The sequence below is a fragment of the Oryzias latipes genome, chromosome 17 (assembly GCF_002234675.1).
Source record: "Oryzias latipes chromosome 17, ASM223467v1".
Taxonomy (NCBI): Eukaryota; Metazoa; Chordata; class Actinopteri; order Beloniformes; family Adrianichthyidae; genus Oryzias; species Oryzias latipes.
In genome coordinates, this window is record NC_019875.2 from 9,882,244 (window position 1) to 9,898,356 (window position 16,113).

General features: G+C 40.9%; 1 protein-coding gene across 1 annotated transcript in view; it reads right to left on the reverse strand.

Annotated features, from left to right (window-relative positions):
- Window positions 1-1,331: 1,331 nt before the first annotated feature.
- Window positions 1,332-16,113, reverse strand: part of kcnq3 (potassium voltage-gated channel subfamily Q member 3) — a 108,002-nt gene continuing 93,220 nt past the window's right edge. The window contains exons 5-16 of the mRNA XM_020711392.2: window positions 15,781-15,953; window positions 14,773-14,946; window positions 14,169-14,279; window positions 13,910-14,005; window positions 13,671-13,765; window positions 10,658-10,684; window positions 7,860-8,059; window positions 7,665-7,770; window positions 6,083-6,214; window positions 5,909-6,004; window positions 5,742-5,829; window positions 1,332-3,333 (exon numbers count right to left, since the gene is read on the reverse strand). Of these exons, the coding sequence (XP_020567051.2) occupies window positions 2,677-3,333; window positions 5,742-5,829; window positions 5,909-6,004; window positions 6,083-6,214; window positions 7,665-7,770; window positions 7,860-8,059; window positions 10,658-10,684; window positions 13,671-13,765; window positions 13,910-14,005; window positions 14,169-14,279; window positions 14,773-14,946; window positions 15,781-15,953 (1,955 nt within the window). The 3' untranslated portion in view covers window positions 1,332-2,676. The remainder of the gene's footprint in view (window positions 3,334-5,741; window positions 5,830-5,908; window positions 6,005-6,082; window positions 6,215-7,664; window positions 7,771-7,859; window positions 8,060-10,657; window positions 10,685-13,670; window positions 13,766-13,909; window positions 14,006-14,168; window positions 14,280-14,772; window positions 14,947-15,780; window positions 15,954-16,113) is intronic.

A 16,113-nucleotide genomic window follows, 5' to 3' on the forward strand; every position in this document is an offset into this window, starting at 1 on the left:
TAAGGCTAACTGTTATTTTATTTTACTCAGTAGTTAGGTTTGTTATGAGTAACTATTCATGCTATATTGGAATATAGAAAAGGTCCCCATATTGCACCTAAAAACATATCGACACTCAGGGACTGAGAAGTACCGATCCGGCGGACAAGAACAGAACTTTCCGGCGCTCAAATTCAGCATCACTGTTCAACCGGGATAAGGGAGATAAGCGAGGAAAAAAAGTACTCGCATCGCTTCAGGAGGGCCGAGGGCTTCATTTTTAACGTCTGCTTCATCGGAGCACTTAGTTCGAAAGTTCCAGCCTCATCATTTCCAATGGCGGTTACCTCATGCACAGAGTTCTGAAGAAGCACCTACTGAGAACCTGAGAGCCAATTGAAAAACCTGTGATTTATTTACTGTTTGGAATTATTTTAATCCAAACAAAAAGAATCCCAAAAAAATGCATCATCCGAGTTTTGAAAAATATAACTTGTAACTTGAACAAAACAAAGAACGTTTTTAAAATTAAATAAACGTACCAAAAAAAAAACTAGCAGTAACTTTTTGGTCTCCGTATTTTAGCATTTTAATAAAGGTTTGTAATTTTTAATAAAAATGAAATAAAAATAAATGAACACATTGTCAAACAACCAACAGAACATGTTTGAGCTGCTTTCAAAAATCTTAATGGCTTGCAGAGTTACAGACTCAGCCCACATGTCGCTGCAGCGACAAAAGTTCAAGTCGTTAAGGCCTAAAATCTTAAAATGACCAGAATTTCACAGAAAACGTTTCCTTTTTGGGGAAGCAAACATAATTCAATCATTCAAACAAATTAAGGGGTAAACCAACTTTTAACAATCCCTGATTAATTTCTCAGAAATTATCCTTACCATTTGAAACCCGACCATTGACCGTGTAAGAATACTGGAGTGAGCGAGTGTGACGTTACCCATAGTAAACGGCTTACGTCAGACTCCAACGAAATTAGGTCAATTCAGTTACAATTCTTTCCCAATATGTTGAAGCCAAACAATGTCAGTAAGCAGTGACTGGTCAGAGTCAGAGATTTTATGGCAAACACTCTCACCAATCAGTGGCGAAATTTTGAAAGTCCACATTTCTACCACTTGAAAACGAGCTACACGAAATCTGTCAAACGTTTTATACGTTCGACTGTAGACTACATACTTTTACTGAGGCATCTGATTGGTCATTGAAATAGAATTAAAAAAGGGAAAAATATGAAAAAGAAATTAGTATTAGCAAAAACATTTTAAATAAAACGGTTTCTGACCAACAGAATGACTGAGTACTAGCTTTTTATTTCTTTATAGAGGTATATGGGATTTTGGCTTCTTGGAACCAGCAGGTACTTTCTGTTTGGAATGTGGGGGGGTCTTAGTCCAGTTCCCATTTACAGTCAATGGGTCTAACATTACAATCATGCCTTGATTTGAGGGCAAGAAAAGCTCTGCGTTAGTATGTTTATGGCAGTTTGAGGTCCATGGTTCTCTGTAGAGCCGATTCATCAAAACATCATGTGTTCAGGTATTCCTTATGCTCTCAAAAGCTCTATTTTGTGAGAAATTCAATTCAATATTTTCTCTTTTAAAAAAGTAGTTCAGAAAAATGCAAAATGTAAGTTTTCCTTGCAAATAAAATTAAAAAGAAGTTTGAAAAAAGTGTTAAAATTTTTGCTAAAAAGTGTCTCAAAGGAGCTGGACGGATGCCGTTCGGTCAAACACAGAAGCTTTTGTGACTCTGAAGCCAGAAAACAACTTTGACCGGAAAGAGGAAACTTTGACTGAAATAAATTAAACTGCAGGGATGAACTCATCATTTTGATCCAAACTGAATTTTGCAAGTACGTTTGTGATGGAAAGCCTCTATTTTGTGCTGATAATAAAAAAGGAGCCCTCCTTGTGAGTCCGACGACATGCAGGCAGGTTTTTATCCCTGAAGTGGCGTCAACAAACATGGCAGCGGGGCTTTCAGATTTTCCCGCAGAACCGACATCCTACAAAATGACTGTGAAGAAAGTAAAAAAAAGCTCGAACAAACGTTTTGTTCACTTTTCTTGGTCTTGACAAGCTGTCGCACACATGTCCATTCACACAGTTTGCAGACAAACAAACACAACAAGAGACAGGAGACTTTTGGTTCCCTCTAGTCATCACCCCAGAGTGGCGCATTATCATGCTGACCATGCATAAACAATGAAAATGTATTCATATAAAAAATAAGTGTTACAAAATGGCATAGCAAGTTAATGTTCGAACCCCTTCTTCTGCCTCCTGGTGTCCTGAACTTTTCAGGGTCTACGCTAGAAATCGCATGCGTCACATGCAGTGTGGTTGGCTTTGCAGCAATAAAGCTTTTGGTGTATATAAGTATGTAGAATAATGTTCTTTTTTTTGTAAATTCAATTTTTTTGTTGTGAGAAGTGCGCTGTACAGAGTTTACTTTACAAATGGTCTGGATTCCCTTTGTTTTCTGGGGCAGACTCCATGGCTCTCTGTGGAGGCGGAGATCTGCGCTGGCCTCCTGAGGGCCCTGATCTCCCATAAGACCTTGCAGCTTCACGGTAGAGGAGCCCTGCTTTGATTTCAAAGTTCCCGCGGCCCCAAAAGCTCTGGCTCGGACTCCATCATTTGGTTTTGGAGACTGAAGGTCCCAGCAGAAGGTTACCTCTCACAGCGGCGCATTCCACTCAGCATCACAGAATCCCTCCCCAGTGGAGGAGAGAGGCAGAGCCCCCCCGCTGGGCGTGAAGGGGTCTGTGTCCGTGTCTGTCTCTCCCTCCGCCAGGTAGCTGGGTCTGGGACGGGTCCAGCTGACCTCGCCCGTTGCCATATCAGCCTCAGTGGGAACCCTTTCGTCCCCCTCCCGGTCCACGGAGATGCTGAACCCGCTGGGGGAGCGCTCCAGCTCCTCGTGGTTTACAGACAACATGGAGAGCGGCGAGTCGCCCCCCTGCCGCCCTGTGGTCCTGCCCGGCCCTGCTGACAGGTCCTGCAGGGAGCTGATGGGCAACACGGTGGGGCGCTCTATGTAAGTTGGGACGGTTCCCATAGCAGGGCGCTCGGGGTGTCCCCTCGCCAGCCCCGCCCCCCTTCTGCATTCTTGGTCCCCTCGTCCCCTTCCAGCCTTCCCAATGGCCACCTGGTACGACATGTGCGGGAACGCCTCTGAGTAGTTGAGGAACACCCGTCTGATCTCACCATTTGCCCCAGGGCCGCACGTCTCTAGGGTCATGTGGGCGGTGCCAGCCGAGTCCACCTGTAGGTGTTCTGTGTGCTGGATGTGCATGTCCACCAGGAAGTCCAGTTTCTTCTCCATGTCTTCCACCTGAGACAGAAACAGAACTAATGACATGTCGGAAAACAAAAAAACTAAAAGAGCAATGTTTGGACGCCTGACTTCAAATCTGTCATAAATAAATATATTCAAACTATTGACCAAGCCGTCTTCTGGTTCACGCCATTTGACAATATTAGTGTTGCTGGAGCTCTCATATTAAGGTTAATTTTCACTTGATGAAACAGATCTACAGCAGCGGTAATTACTCTTGTCAATTAAAGCTGCCAGGAACCACGTGAATCTGAGGTGTCCACTTTCCTCTCTAGATCTTAGAGAAGATAATACAAGGCAACATATACAATAAACCTCATGTGTCAAACTCAAGGCCCGCGGGCCAAATGTTCAGACTTTCCTTCTTTCTTTCTTTCTTTCTGTTCTCTCCTTCTCTCCCACCGCACCTGTCACTGTCTCTCGTCGGCGCACTCTCGCTGCCTCTGCTGCACGTGGCACGCGGCTCCCTTTACACACACAGGCGCGCGCTTTCAGAAGCACACATCCTCATTCTACAACAGAAGTTTCCGTCTCGTGAGGAAATACAACAAATTGACTGCGTTCTAATTATTAATTTCCACTTGTATTCATTTCCGTTACAAGCTATGTGCGTTCTTAAGTGCGTGACACGGCTGCCCGCCGGAAGATTTTGTGTTGGGGTTTATTACTGTTCTCAGTCACTCTGTTACACCAAACATGAGCGCGAACTTAGATTTCGATGAATATCACTACATGTTTTGTTTGGGAACTATTTTGTGCAGCGCAACGTTACTTGTCTGTATAAACAAAGGTGGAGCCTCCTGCAACACGTTCTTCATGGATGTCAGGCTTCATGGCTACCAAAAGGTGACAAAGTGTCTGCACTCTGTTTATTACTGGACAGAAGAATCAACACGCACCCCCAACACACGTCTGCGCGCTCCCTCCTCCCAACACATGTGTGCGCGCTCCCTCCTCCCAGTCCTACACACGACGCAGCGCGCTCACACAGTCACAGTCAATCTACAACAACTATATAGTTAGTTCATTAGTTAGATAGGTAGTAGTTAGTTGTTACTGTTATTTGTTAATAAAGAATACTACATTGTAATTGTATTTATTTCTGATGCGGCCGCCGGGGGATTTTGTGGTTCTTTTTTTTGGGGAGGGGGCTGTGGTTAACCGCGACACCGCGCCCCCTGGTGGTTCATCACCGCGATGATAAAAAAAAATCCGACACGTCACAGCTCTACCCGCGAGAGCATAAAAGTTTTTAATTTCTTAAAATAAAAATTGGTGTATATTTATTCATATCTAGGGGGAATTGGACTTGAAATATCGGATTGGGCAACTATACATTTGGACTTAAACACTGTCCATATAACCAAACCTGACAGAATCAAATGTAAAAGGATTTATGCTAAAGTAACAAGCAAACATGTGTTTTCTATGCAACTGTAATCGTCACCTTAAAAAGTTATAATAAATAAACAATGAGTTATTTAACATTAAGGAGTAGTTACATTTATTTTTCATTACATTTAGTTACATGTATAAGTTATATCTGGCCCTTCGAGGACAACCACTATGCTGATGTGGCCCTCGGTTAAAATGAGTTTGACAGTCCTGCAATAAACCATTATCTCTTTGTCAGGCCTTCAAGCAGATGAGTCTTAAGGTTTACAACATTTTTCACTGAAGGACGACCCCATGCTATGTTCACACCGCCCCAGAAAGCCGCGTTCAAGCAACCATATTCAATAAAAAGTCTAAACTTGTGTCCAAGAGTTTTGCGGTTCATGCGTTACTACTCAAGTTTCTAAGACCATTTTCAGGCTCTACGTACAAAACACTGAACGATGCAAGTTACACCAGTTGAAGTTTGACTAATCAGGGACTCATGGATTTAGTAGTGACGCATGTATGGCGTTCCTTTTAATTAATGAGAGTGCCAACCGTTTGAAAATTGATCACGAGGGGAGATATTAATAATTCCAGTTTGTTCCCAGCTGGAATCCCATGACACCAAGTCTTTTCTTTAACGAAACAGAGCTGTGAAAGAAAAAGTCTGGAGCAAGATTCACCAGTTTTACACCGCTTTGACATTTCACACTAAACCTCTTCCAACTTTAGGTGGACATGCGCTAGTAAACAGTAGAAAAATAAGAAGCAACCCCTCCCTGCTTGTCATTGTTAACACCATAGGCTAAAAGCATGTTCAAGAACCCAGATTTAGCACATTCTTGAACACGTGTCACATGGCTGGTGTGTTTGTAGCATCAGGCTTTAGATGAATTTCTGAATTTTTACCCAGCATGGATGTAGTTCCCCATCAAATCAGGTTTGAGTTGAGTTAATCTGGCTTTGGAAGCATTGGACGAATGAAGATGTAAACCCAACCATCAGTCTGAAATTCCATTCCTCACCTGCCTCTCCACCCTGACAAATCTGCCCATCATGCTTTGGTCATCAGTGTCTGGCATTGCAGTCGTTTTGGGTAGGTAGGACTCCTGCCTGAAACAAGGAGACATCAAAGTGAGCAGGTCTGCAGAAACGACAGACATCAGTGTAAAAGTTATCAGGGGGGCAGCACCTGGGCGACTGATTGGCTGGATAAGAAAAGGGTGTTTTCTGAGTCTTCTTGCTTTTGGGGGTTAGAAGAGGTCCAGGAGCAAGAATCATGTCGATCCTTTTAAAAAACAGGTTTAGATTAATAGGCAGAAGGCACTGATTCCATCAAAGTCTGCTGTGAGCTGCAGCTTCTCACCTCGTCTGGAGATACTTAATCCTGCAGAGCATGTCCAGGTGTCCAGCAGAGTACTGCTCGATCACATCTTTGACATCGTAAGGCCTCAGAGTCTCCTTAAACCGCTTCTTGTTCAAGAGGAACTGCATGATCCTGAGACACAGAGATTTGGTCAAGAGAACATGTGAAGGAAATAGTTGAAGCAAGTGAAAAATGGAGGACCTGCGTCTGCTTTACATAGAGCATTATCCTTCTTTAACCCCATTAACGGCAGAGCATTAGCTCAAGTGTTGACGTTCTTTGAATAATCATGACTTTTTAACCGTTTATGCAGTTAACATAATCCCAACGGTTTCTGAAGCGCAGAAAAGCAGTTTGCATTGATGTGCAACACTTTACAGTAGTGAAGTGTTTATGGATTGATGTAAACCAGCAATTTCTGCATTTCTGAGTTATCCTTTAAACAAATCGTTGTGAATCAGTAGTAGATTCAAAACTAAAAAAAGATCCATTAATTAATAAATGTCCTCGTCTGAATTGCTATCTGGCTCTAGGCTGAATGGCTGCGTAGCTCCGATGTTGCTTGCTATTTTTGTTTTATTGGTAATGTTAGGTTGGGGTTGTGAGGGGCTGTAAGCTAGTTGGAAAGTGTGTAACAAACTGGATGATGGGATATCAGCACACAAGCTTACTTCAACCCAAAAGTCCTGCCCACAACTGGCAAATTTCTAATGAACTTCTGCCGCTCTACAGAAACCTAGAACAAGACACCGTTTTTCTTCTTCTTTTTTTTTATTATTATTTTGACTAAAACTGCATAATCATAATTAAAAGATGACTGAGAACGCATTTACAATAGATAAATAGGTGATTGGGGTGGGAGTGGGACTAGAAGTCTCAATCCATCACTTGATGGAGTGGAAAAAAAGTTTGATCCTGTTCATTGTAAAGAAAGTTAAAGGTTTAGTTGAGGTCTCCTGACTCAGGGGTGAAACTCGACTGTATATGAGAACTGGACCGAGAGAAAGTTAGATTACAGATAGAAAATGACTCACTTCCAGCTCCAACCAAATTAACTCAATTCAGGTACCATTTTTTCATGATGTGGACTCCACCATGTTGGAGCCAGCTGAAGTCAGTGAGCCCACTTCAATCAGGTGTGAGCTTGATGTGTTCCTTTGTTCTAGGAGCACACAGATCAAGGATTGTACCTTTGTACATTAGATTCATAAAAGCCTCTAGGAAAAGACGTGAAATGTCTTCAATACGTAATGATCAACCCAAATCCAGTGGAGAAAACGTGTCAAAGACGGACACATTTCAGGGTAATCTGATACTTGTCATGTAGTAGTTTTTGCTCATGGACAACACATTAAGGTCTACGTCTGGCTCATTAACTCTTATGTGTCTGTGTGGGGATGTTTGATACCCATCAGTAATGTCAGGGTGTAAGGAATCCCCTTCAACTCCAGATCAAAGATTCAATCGTATCGTCCTTCTCTTAACGTCACATTGGATTTTTAGTAATCATGCAGCAAAAGCTCTCAGATTTCATGAGCAGCACAGATTTATTAAATTTATTTTTAAAATAACATCTGCTGACCTGGTGGCCCGGATGACCAGCTTAAGTGTAGGGATCATGTCCTCCATAAGGATGTCCGGTGGAAAGCCCCGTTCCTCTAAGGCTGGGTCTGCCAGCGCCCCGGCGTCTGCGCCAACATGAAACATCGTAAAAATGATTTAACGTTCAAAAAAACGAGGAGCCGGAGGTGCTGGTCCAACTGGTTTGGACTCTCACCTTCAGAGCTCTGGCGAAGGGTGTAGGCCTTCATGCGGAAGGCAGTGCGGAAGCGTTCCCGGTTGCTGAAGCCAGCAGGTTTGGACTCTTTGGATGGACTGTCCTCCACAGAGTCTGCATTTCCCATAAGCCTCTTGCCCATTCCCACAGACGGTCTGGTGTTGGAAAGGCGAACACGCTCCAGCAAACTCAGTTTCTGGCTGAAATCGAGAAGAAGACAAACTCAGGGGAATCTGCTGGATAAATAAATATAGTTTTAGAGACACCTCAATGGATTATAATCAACACAGATTAATTTTTCATGTGGGAAATTGATTTATCAGAGAATGAGAATTTGGTCTGCGTCCACCTTTGACTCCCAGTTAGCTTGTTAACTTGTCATTGTTAGCATGTCTTGTCTGGTAGTCTCTCTTTAGATGGAACTCCTTAAAAACAGCCAGAGTCATATAAGGCAGACACAGTTGTTAGATGTTTCACTGAAAGATTTCACCAATTCCCATTTGTCCTGGAAGCGGTGCCCCACAGTCAACTTTTCTGTTTTATTTACAGTTAATGTTTTGGAAATGAGCTACAAAGGCTCACAGAAGGGTCAAATGACATTGTTGACAGAGGTTTACAAAAGATATGTGCGATATATATCGGTGGCAGTATTGGTATCGGCTGATATTTGCATTATTTGAATTTTTCTGTAAAGAAAAATCTACTGACATTCTTCTGATTCTTCTAATGACACTTTGTTTTTTAAACAACTTTTGAACTACATCCATGCTGGGTAGAAATTTAGAAATTCATCAAAAGCCTGATGCTACAAACACACTGGGCATGTGACACGTGTCCAATTTAACACCAACAAATTATTCTTGAAACAAAAATTATTACATTTATAAAAACAGGAATTTTTATAAATAGATCAGTGTTTGTGAGTATAGCAGCCTAAGGGACCTGACCTATAGGTTTCACATTTAACATTTAACTCTCACACTGAATTTTCTATATTGTTTTGAATGAAAAATCTAATAGAAAATCCAGCATTACACTCTGTGCAGGCACACAAAGATGCACCACATGAAAAAATGTAACTATTTTCACATGAAAAATGTCAAAGGTAAAGGCTGATGCATCCACTGCTAATGGCTTAAAAGCCAGAGATGAGGATCTTGGCCTGATGAAGACGATGCTTGCATGAAGATGCCTCCTCCCCAGACTTTTAGATTCATAAGAAAATCCCGGATAAGGTTTTACAGGAGCCAAAACTGACACCGAAAGAAAGTATCACCCATACGTGACTCAAATTGCACTGTTATAAAACTCAAAGGTGTTATTTTAAAGACTTGAATTATTCTGGCCAATGAAAACAGAGCAAATGTACATACTAATCAAATGACTAATTAACTGGGTGGTACAGACAGATTAGTCTTTGCTCACATTTTTTGTCTTTTTAGAGAAATACTTATTATAATGTGATTTTTCAACAATGTAAATATAGATTCATATTTTAGATTATCTATAGATTTAACCCCTTTTTTCTGTCTACAACAGCAGAAAACCTGCTTTAATTCAAACCGGTCAAATCATCAAACTGCTCTGGATTCTGTGTCTGTGTTGTTTATGTAAAAGATTTCTGTTTTTCTAAATGTGGTGCACTGCAAAAATGGAATTTTAGCGCCGTTCAAACCCTTGTTTTCTATAATCTAAGAAAAATAATCTTATTGAGAAAGTTTTTTAACAGCAAAATAATCTTAGTTTGAGAAAACATGTCTTACTGATTAAAATTTATGGAAGCATTTGTGTAGCATAATTAAAAATAAAAGTCACAACCAGTAATGGTTTCAAAATGAAGCTGCATTTTATGACTCAAAATAAAATAAAAATACAAAAAGCAATCCGCCAAAATGCTTTTTCATTTTAGTCATTAACAGCGCTTATTCTGTCACTTCATTAAAATGATAAACAAAATGGTATTTGACATTTCCTTTTCAAAAGGTTCTCTGGTAAATGTGTAGCAAAATTTATTTAGAAATGTCCAATTTGAGAATTAAAATTGATTGACAGAAATGCTTTTTAATTTTCAAAATGAGCTGCATTTGTTGACTCAAAATGAAAATGAAAAAGCAATGTCAAATTAGACATTTCTAAATTAATTTTGCTACACATATACCAGAGAACTTTTTGAAAATGAAATTTCAAATACCATTTTCTTTATCATTTTAATGAAGTGACAGAATAAGCAGTGTTGAGGAAGAAAAGGAAAAAGTATTTTGGCGGATTGCTTTTTCATTTTAATTTTGAGTCAGAAAATGCAGCTTCATTTTGAAAATGAAAAAGCATTTCTGGTTTTGACTTTTATTTTTTATTATGCTACACAAATGCTTCCATAAAATGTTTTTGTCTTAAAATGAGAATCCTTGGTAAGACCATTTTTCTGACCTGATCGGCAGATTTATTTTGCTTATTTAAAGAATACTTTTTTTCCTATCTTAAGGCTTTTTGACTTAATTTTTGCTGTTTAGTTTTAAGTCGAGAGCAGTATGCTATTTTTATATCAGTGGCTTAAAAAGGGATTGTCTTATTACTCCTTTGCGTGTTACTTGTTCAAACTAAGTGGTATGTTTTAATAATTTCAAAATAAATCTGTATAGATGGGGAAAAAAAACGACCTCCACAAACTGCACTTATGCTGTATTTAAATGTTTGAGTTGCCTTTTAGTGCATCAAATTCTCAACTTTGAGGGACTCAAAGTTGCTCTTGGGCCGCCATTTGAAAACTTCCGACTGACAGCATTTCTGCAGCGACCTACCTCACCATGACCTCAAAGGTGTCCTTCCTTTGAGACAAAAAGAAAAAACAACAGAAGTCAAATATTTAACTGAAGAATGACATTTACAAACACATTCTGCACCAGCTAATGCATTTTGAAATAAAACCTAAACATAAAATTTGGTTTCCCAATAGCTGCTAACTATAATGCTAGTTTTGTTCTTTTTTTCTTTATTTCAGACGTGTATTTAGGCTGGAAAAATCGAGTCCTGGACTTTGCTTTTCGTCTGTATTCAGACCGGCATCAAGCGGACCATTCTGTTCTGGACCAAAGCTTGTAAACAAAACCAAGTGACTAAAGATCTCTTCTCTCACTGGCCAGGAACTAGGAGAGCGGGGCAAAAGAACAAGAGAAAGATGAAGCTGCTGCGCTTTACAGTCCTTATTGGGACAGTTAACTTCTTAAAACTTTACTCGATTACCGGTTTTGAATGTCGGGAACAAAACTTTTTACTTGTTACTTTGATACGGCGGAGGCGTGCTGCAAGGCGGTTACTGACAAGGAGACGTGCCGCGTTTGCTTTAACTCAGAGGATGCTAGCAACTGTAGTGATGAGGAGACGTCGGGTATGAAGGTACGCTGGTCTGAATACACCCTAAAAGTTTCTGGAATAGAAGTAGTGGATTTGTGGAGATCCATTTAAACAGAATGCTAACAAAAAATTAGTAAGGATAAAAATTCAACAATTCCAGATCCAATTCCGCCTGACACGCTCAACTCTTGAGCGTGTGACGGTGTGGAACGTCTTGTGGCGCCTGCATTGTGCAAGAAGCACATGGCCATCGCTATCTGACTATTTAATAAGTGTTTCCATTGCAGTTTAGCTAAATATGTCAACTTTGATACTGCTTAAAAACCACCTCAGCCAAAAGCAAATACTTTTTATCCATAAACTTGAGTTTTTTTCATATTTTTTGTGTTTCTATTAGGCAAATTTAGTAGCACAAATCCAATTTGCGCAATTTCAAAGTCAATGGAAACACAACTGGTGAAAGGCTGTTTCTTTTCAAGGTGATAAATAATCTGAAATTACAACAAAAAAACTAGATTGAAGAAAACCACAGAAGTCTGACAGCACATCTAATTAAAAGGGAGTGTAATAATGTTCACTGGTGATTGTTTTGTTGTATTGTGTAACTGAAAATATATTAAAAATTAGTTCTATTGAGCGGAATTCACAAGTAACAGGTTGTTTCATCATGCACAAAGAATTCAAAGTTCCACTAAGATGCCTTATTTTGGGGCTTTGGTAGGGTGGGTCATATTTGATCCGCAGGACCAGGGGCCTCTTTTATAAAACTTTGCGTAGGATTTGCGTCAGAAGTGGCGTACGGATGAAACATAGGATGTGCGTACGCACAGAAATATTCGGAGTTATAAAACCGTGCGCACGCACATCCTACGCATCTTTCTCTTAATAAATCACAACCAATTCTAAATGCTGCGCAGCTTTTGCGGCTACATGACACGCCTATAGTTGCCCATAAATAGTCCGTGAAACGCCCACAAATGAATATTCATTGATTGCGAAACCATGCCAAACACGGAGAGAAAATCAAAAAAACGTAACTTCACTCAATGTGAAGTAGAAGTTATCGTTGGCGAGGTGGAAAAGAGGAGAATAATGTTGTTTGGAGGGCACAGTGTGGCCTTACTAATGCCAAAAAGGCACGTGAGTGGCAAACTGTGGCAGACGCCGTAAATGCTGTAGCCTCACAACCTCGGACCGTGGCCGAAATAAAAAAGAAAAGGTCGGACATCAAAGTCAAGGCAAAAAAACGTCTAGCGCTGAACCCCCCCCCACACACACACACACACCCGTGTCTGCCACGGGTGTGTGTGTGTGTGGGGGGGGGACACCGGAGCTGACCCCTCCTGATGAGAGACTGGCGGCAATAATTGGGGAATCCCTTTTAAGTGGAGTGGTGACTGAGGCGCAGGGGGACACCGACGCGCCAGATGCACTGGGTGACACCCCCCCAAAAGCCCGCAGAGGAAGTCGGAACCGGCTCATAAGCCACTCGTCCTCGTTTGCCAACAAGTCTCCTTGCTGTCTAAAGATGCGTTCACTCCGAATTCTTCCATTTGCCACATCTTCTGAGAGCGCAAGATCAGCCATTGTGCGTCATTACGCATTGTGATGGAGCATTTTATTTCCATCTATTTAATTGCATCTGACAAGCAACAGATGTCGGGAATAATCGACGTGGAAATGGGAAATTGTTCAGCGCAAATGTAATTTCTTGTTGCTTTCTGAATGGTTGAGACATACGCCATGCAATGTTTTATCAAAAATAAAACAAACTAAAGGCATATGCATGAATACCATAATTCTGTAGCTTATGAAGAAATGTTTTACTATGAAAACAACTTTCCCCAGTGGACAATTAATGCATCTCTATCTATCCATCTGTCTGTCTAATTGCACCTATATCTGCTCCGCCAGACGGACACATTGACGGGAATGTCAGTTTTGTGCATTATTTCGTTCTGTTAAATATATTATTTATGAGGATGAATTGCACAACATGCCAATATTGCAGAAAATATTTCACTTTTCTTTTTGCAAATATGTGTTCATTTGAATTTCTGTTGTAATTTTCGTTTGATTTTTTTTTTGTTTGTTTCACTGCTGATCGATCAAACGTGTTCGTGTTCGTGTAGGCTGTTAATTGTAAGACTTGCTTTGTGAAGTCTTCATGTTATTTCTGAGAGGCAGTATTGTCATTTTCACTTTCACGTGTTTCTTCCATCTGCCGACGGTGTCGCCATTTCCCATTTTACTCGTTTTTGTGCGTACGCCTGGGTCAGAGCTTGCGTGAAGGACCGCACATTTTCCCGTCAAGTTTGCTTTTTATAAATCTCAACTATTGCGTAGAGAGTGGCGTACGCCTTCTTTTGTGCGTACGCAACGTTTATAAATGAGGCCCCAGGGGAGTAAATGGAAAGTTAAGAAGGATTGAATCCCTAAACACAACATCAATTCACTTGCCTGAAACATGGAAGTGAGATGATGGTTTCATAAAATCTCCACGTTGCAATAAGATCATCCCTGACTGGATTGGTGGAATAATATCGCCAGGCAGACTTCAAACAGGAAGACAGAGCAACCAAAGTTACAAAACAAAACAGAAATAAGTTACACTTAGTTGAGCTCCTGCTTGAAGCTGCAGCAAACATTTGAACCAAACCAAACATAAGAAATGTTACTGATGTCAGGCGGCGCCTCACCTGGATGAGCCCAGCTGCTGGATGTCTGCGCTTCTCAAAGTGCTTCTGTCTGTGCTGCTCTTGGACCTTCAGAGCCAAACCAGAACCCAAAATACCCTGAAACCAGAAGAAAACAGCCACTGGTGCCTTCAAATAAACCGCTGGACGTGACCTCCATAGGGGGTTTCAAAGCTTCAACTCAGAACCTATAGTCTCCAAATGTCGCATTGTTTGTTTCACAGAAATGATCTCTAAAAATGATTTTTGAATGATTTCTTACTGCAGGCAAAGCGAAAAAGGAAACTCCAATCAGAGCAAAAGTGCCGGCTAACAGTCTTCCAGCCCAGGTCTTGGGGGTTTTGTCCCCGTAGCCGATGGTGGTGAGCGTGATCTGAAGAAGAGGTGAAACAACATTTGCAGAACAAACACACAACAATTAAAAAAACAAAAAAAAATTGATCTTTGTCAGCTTTAAATGAACCCGACTTAATCAAAGTATATGGGTAAAGCAGGCGGAGGCGGTGGAGCATGTTGCTTTGGTGGAGCAGATGCTAGCTGTCACATAGGCTGAACTTTTGTCCTCTGTGGGAAGGACAGAGGCTTTAATGAGGCTGCTTTAAAAATAAAATAGCATCAGAGCTACTCTGACTAGAGGCCTTCATTAAATCAGGAACTCCTGATATGGTTTGTCCTTCAAACCAAAGCTTTTTTTTTTTCATTCTTCAGTGGTCCACTGTGAAGCTTCAAAGTCTGACGTCCTCATTAGCACATGAAGGATGCACAGCTGATTTAAGGGCTGAAATTCTACAGCTGGATAAAAACCAATCGTACTGAGGATGCAACGCAACACTGATAAAAGTTCTGCTTGGTTTTCTGGAACATACCAGGCCCCACCACAGCGCGTCTGCGTAGGTGTCAAAGTCCTGCTGCTTAGGCTGCACTGTAGGATCCTCCCGGTCCGACCCGTCTACAGACACATCATCCTTCTCCACCAGGTAAACCAGGAAAGACGCCAGGATGAGAGACAGGAAGCCGATGTACCAGGCTGTGATCAGCTCCTAGAGAGGGAAATACCGCCAACATAAAGCTTTCATGCTACGTTCACACTGGGCTCGGCAAATCGCGTTCATGCGACCATTTCAAATGAAAGGCTGCGATCACACATCACTATGCAAGTATTTTTAAGGAATCTCTGGCATCTCTTGTAATTCACAGAAGTGCCAACCGTTTCAACTTCAAACGGTCCATCCAACTAGACATTTGATTTGTTAAACACTTCAAGCTGCCATGAAATTGTTTTAGCACGTGTGTAAACATTTCAAAATATTGATTTATCGCAGTTAACACAGTAAACTCTTTTGTGATATGCGTATCAATAATATTTGATATCCTGATAATTATACATTGTCCATTTATTGTGCAGGCCTAGTTTCAACACAACAAAACATTTAGAGTCTATTCTGTTTGATAAATTTGTGCATCCGTGATAAGAATCAAAGTTTTTGGAATCATTTTCTTTGCAGATGACACCAGTGTGTTTGGCAGCAACAACTTAAGCTAAAAACTCTGTGCAAAAATACACATTCATTGAGGAAACATAAAACCTAAAGTAAACAACAAGCTTTTAAAAATCAGATAGATTAAGTTAAAATTGAAAAAAAAATTAAAAACTTTTATAGTTAACCACAAGTTAGAAATTAGCATCTTTAAAAAAAAATTTAAATTAATAAAATATAAAATACATTTGATAATCTTTAAGTAAATAAAGTAAAATCTTCCAGAGTGTTGCAAACAAAGACCGCATAAACAGATCCTTCTTTTTTCAGCTTTATTGTATTTTTAAATTGTTCCTCCATTAGCATCAGTTGGGGGTCACTTGAGGTCATCCCTACCTTACTGTGTGCGTAGATGGCAGAGCCCAGCAGTTTCCAGGTCCCTCCCCTCCGGTCCATACGCAGCATCCGCAGGATCTGCAGGAAGCGCAGGCTGCGCAGGGACGTGGCCAGCACGTTGCCTTGGTTCCGCACCACTACCACCGGCACAGAGGCGATCAGCACGAAGATGTCTGGGGAATCCAAGACAGCAGCTAGAAGCTTTCAAAAACAAATGCTGAAGCTTTCATCACTCATCTTCTAAACCTGTTCTGTCCCTTTTGGGGCCATTGTGTCAGCCGGAAAAGTCACCTATACACAATCCCATTCACACCTAAGGACAATTTAGAGTAA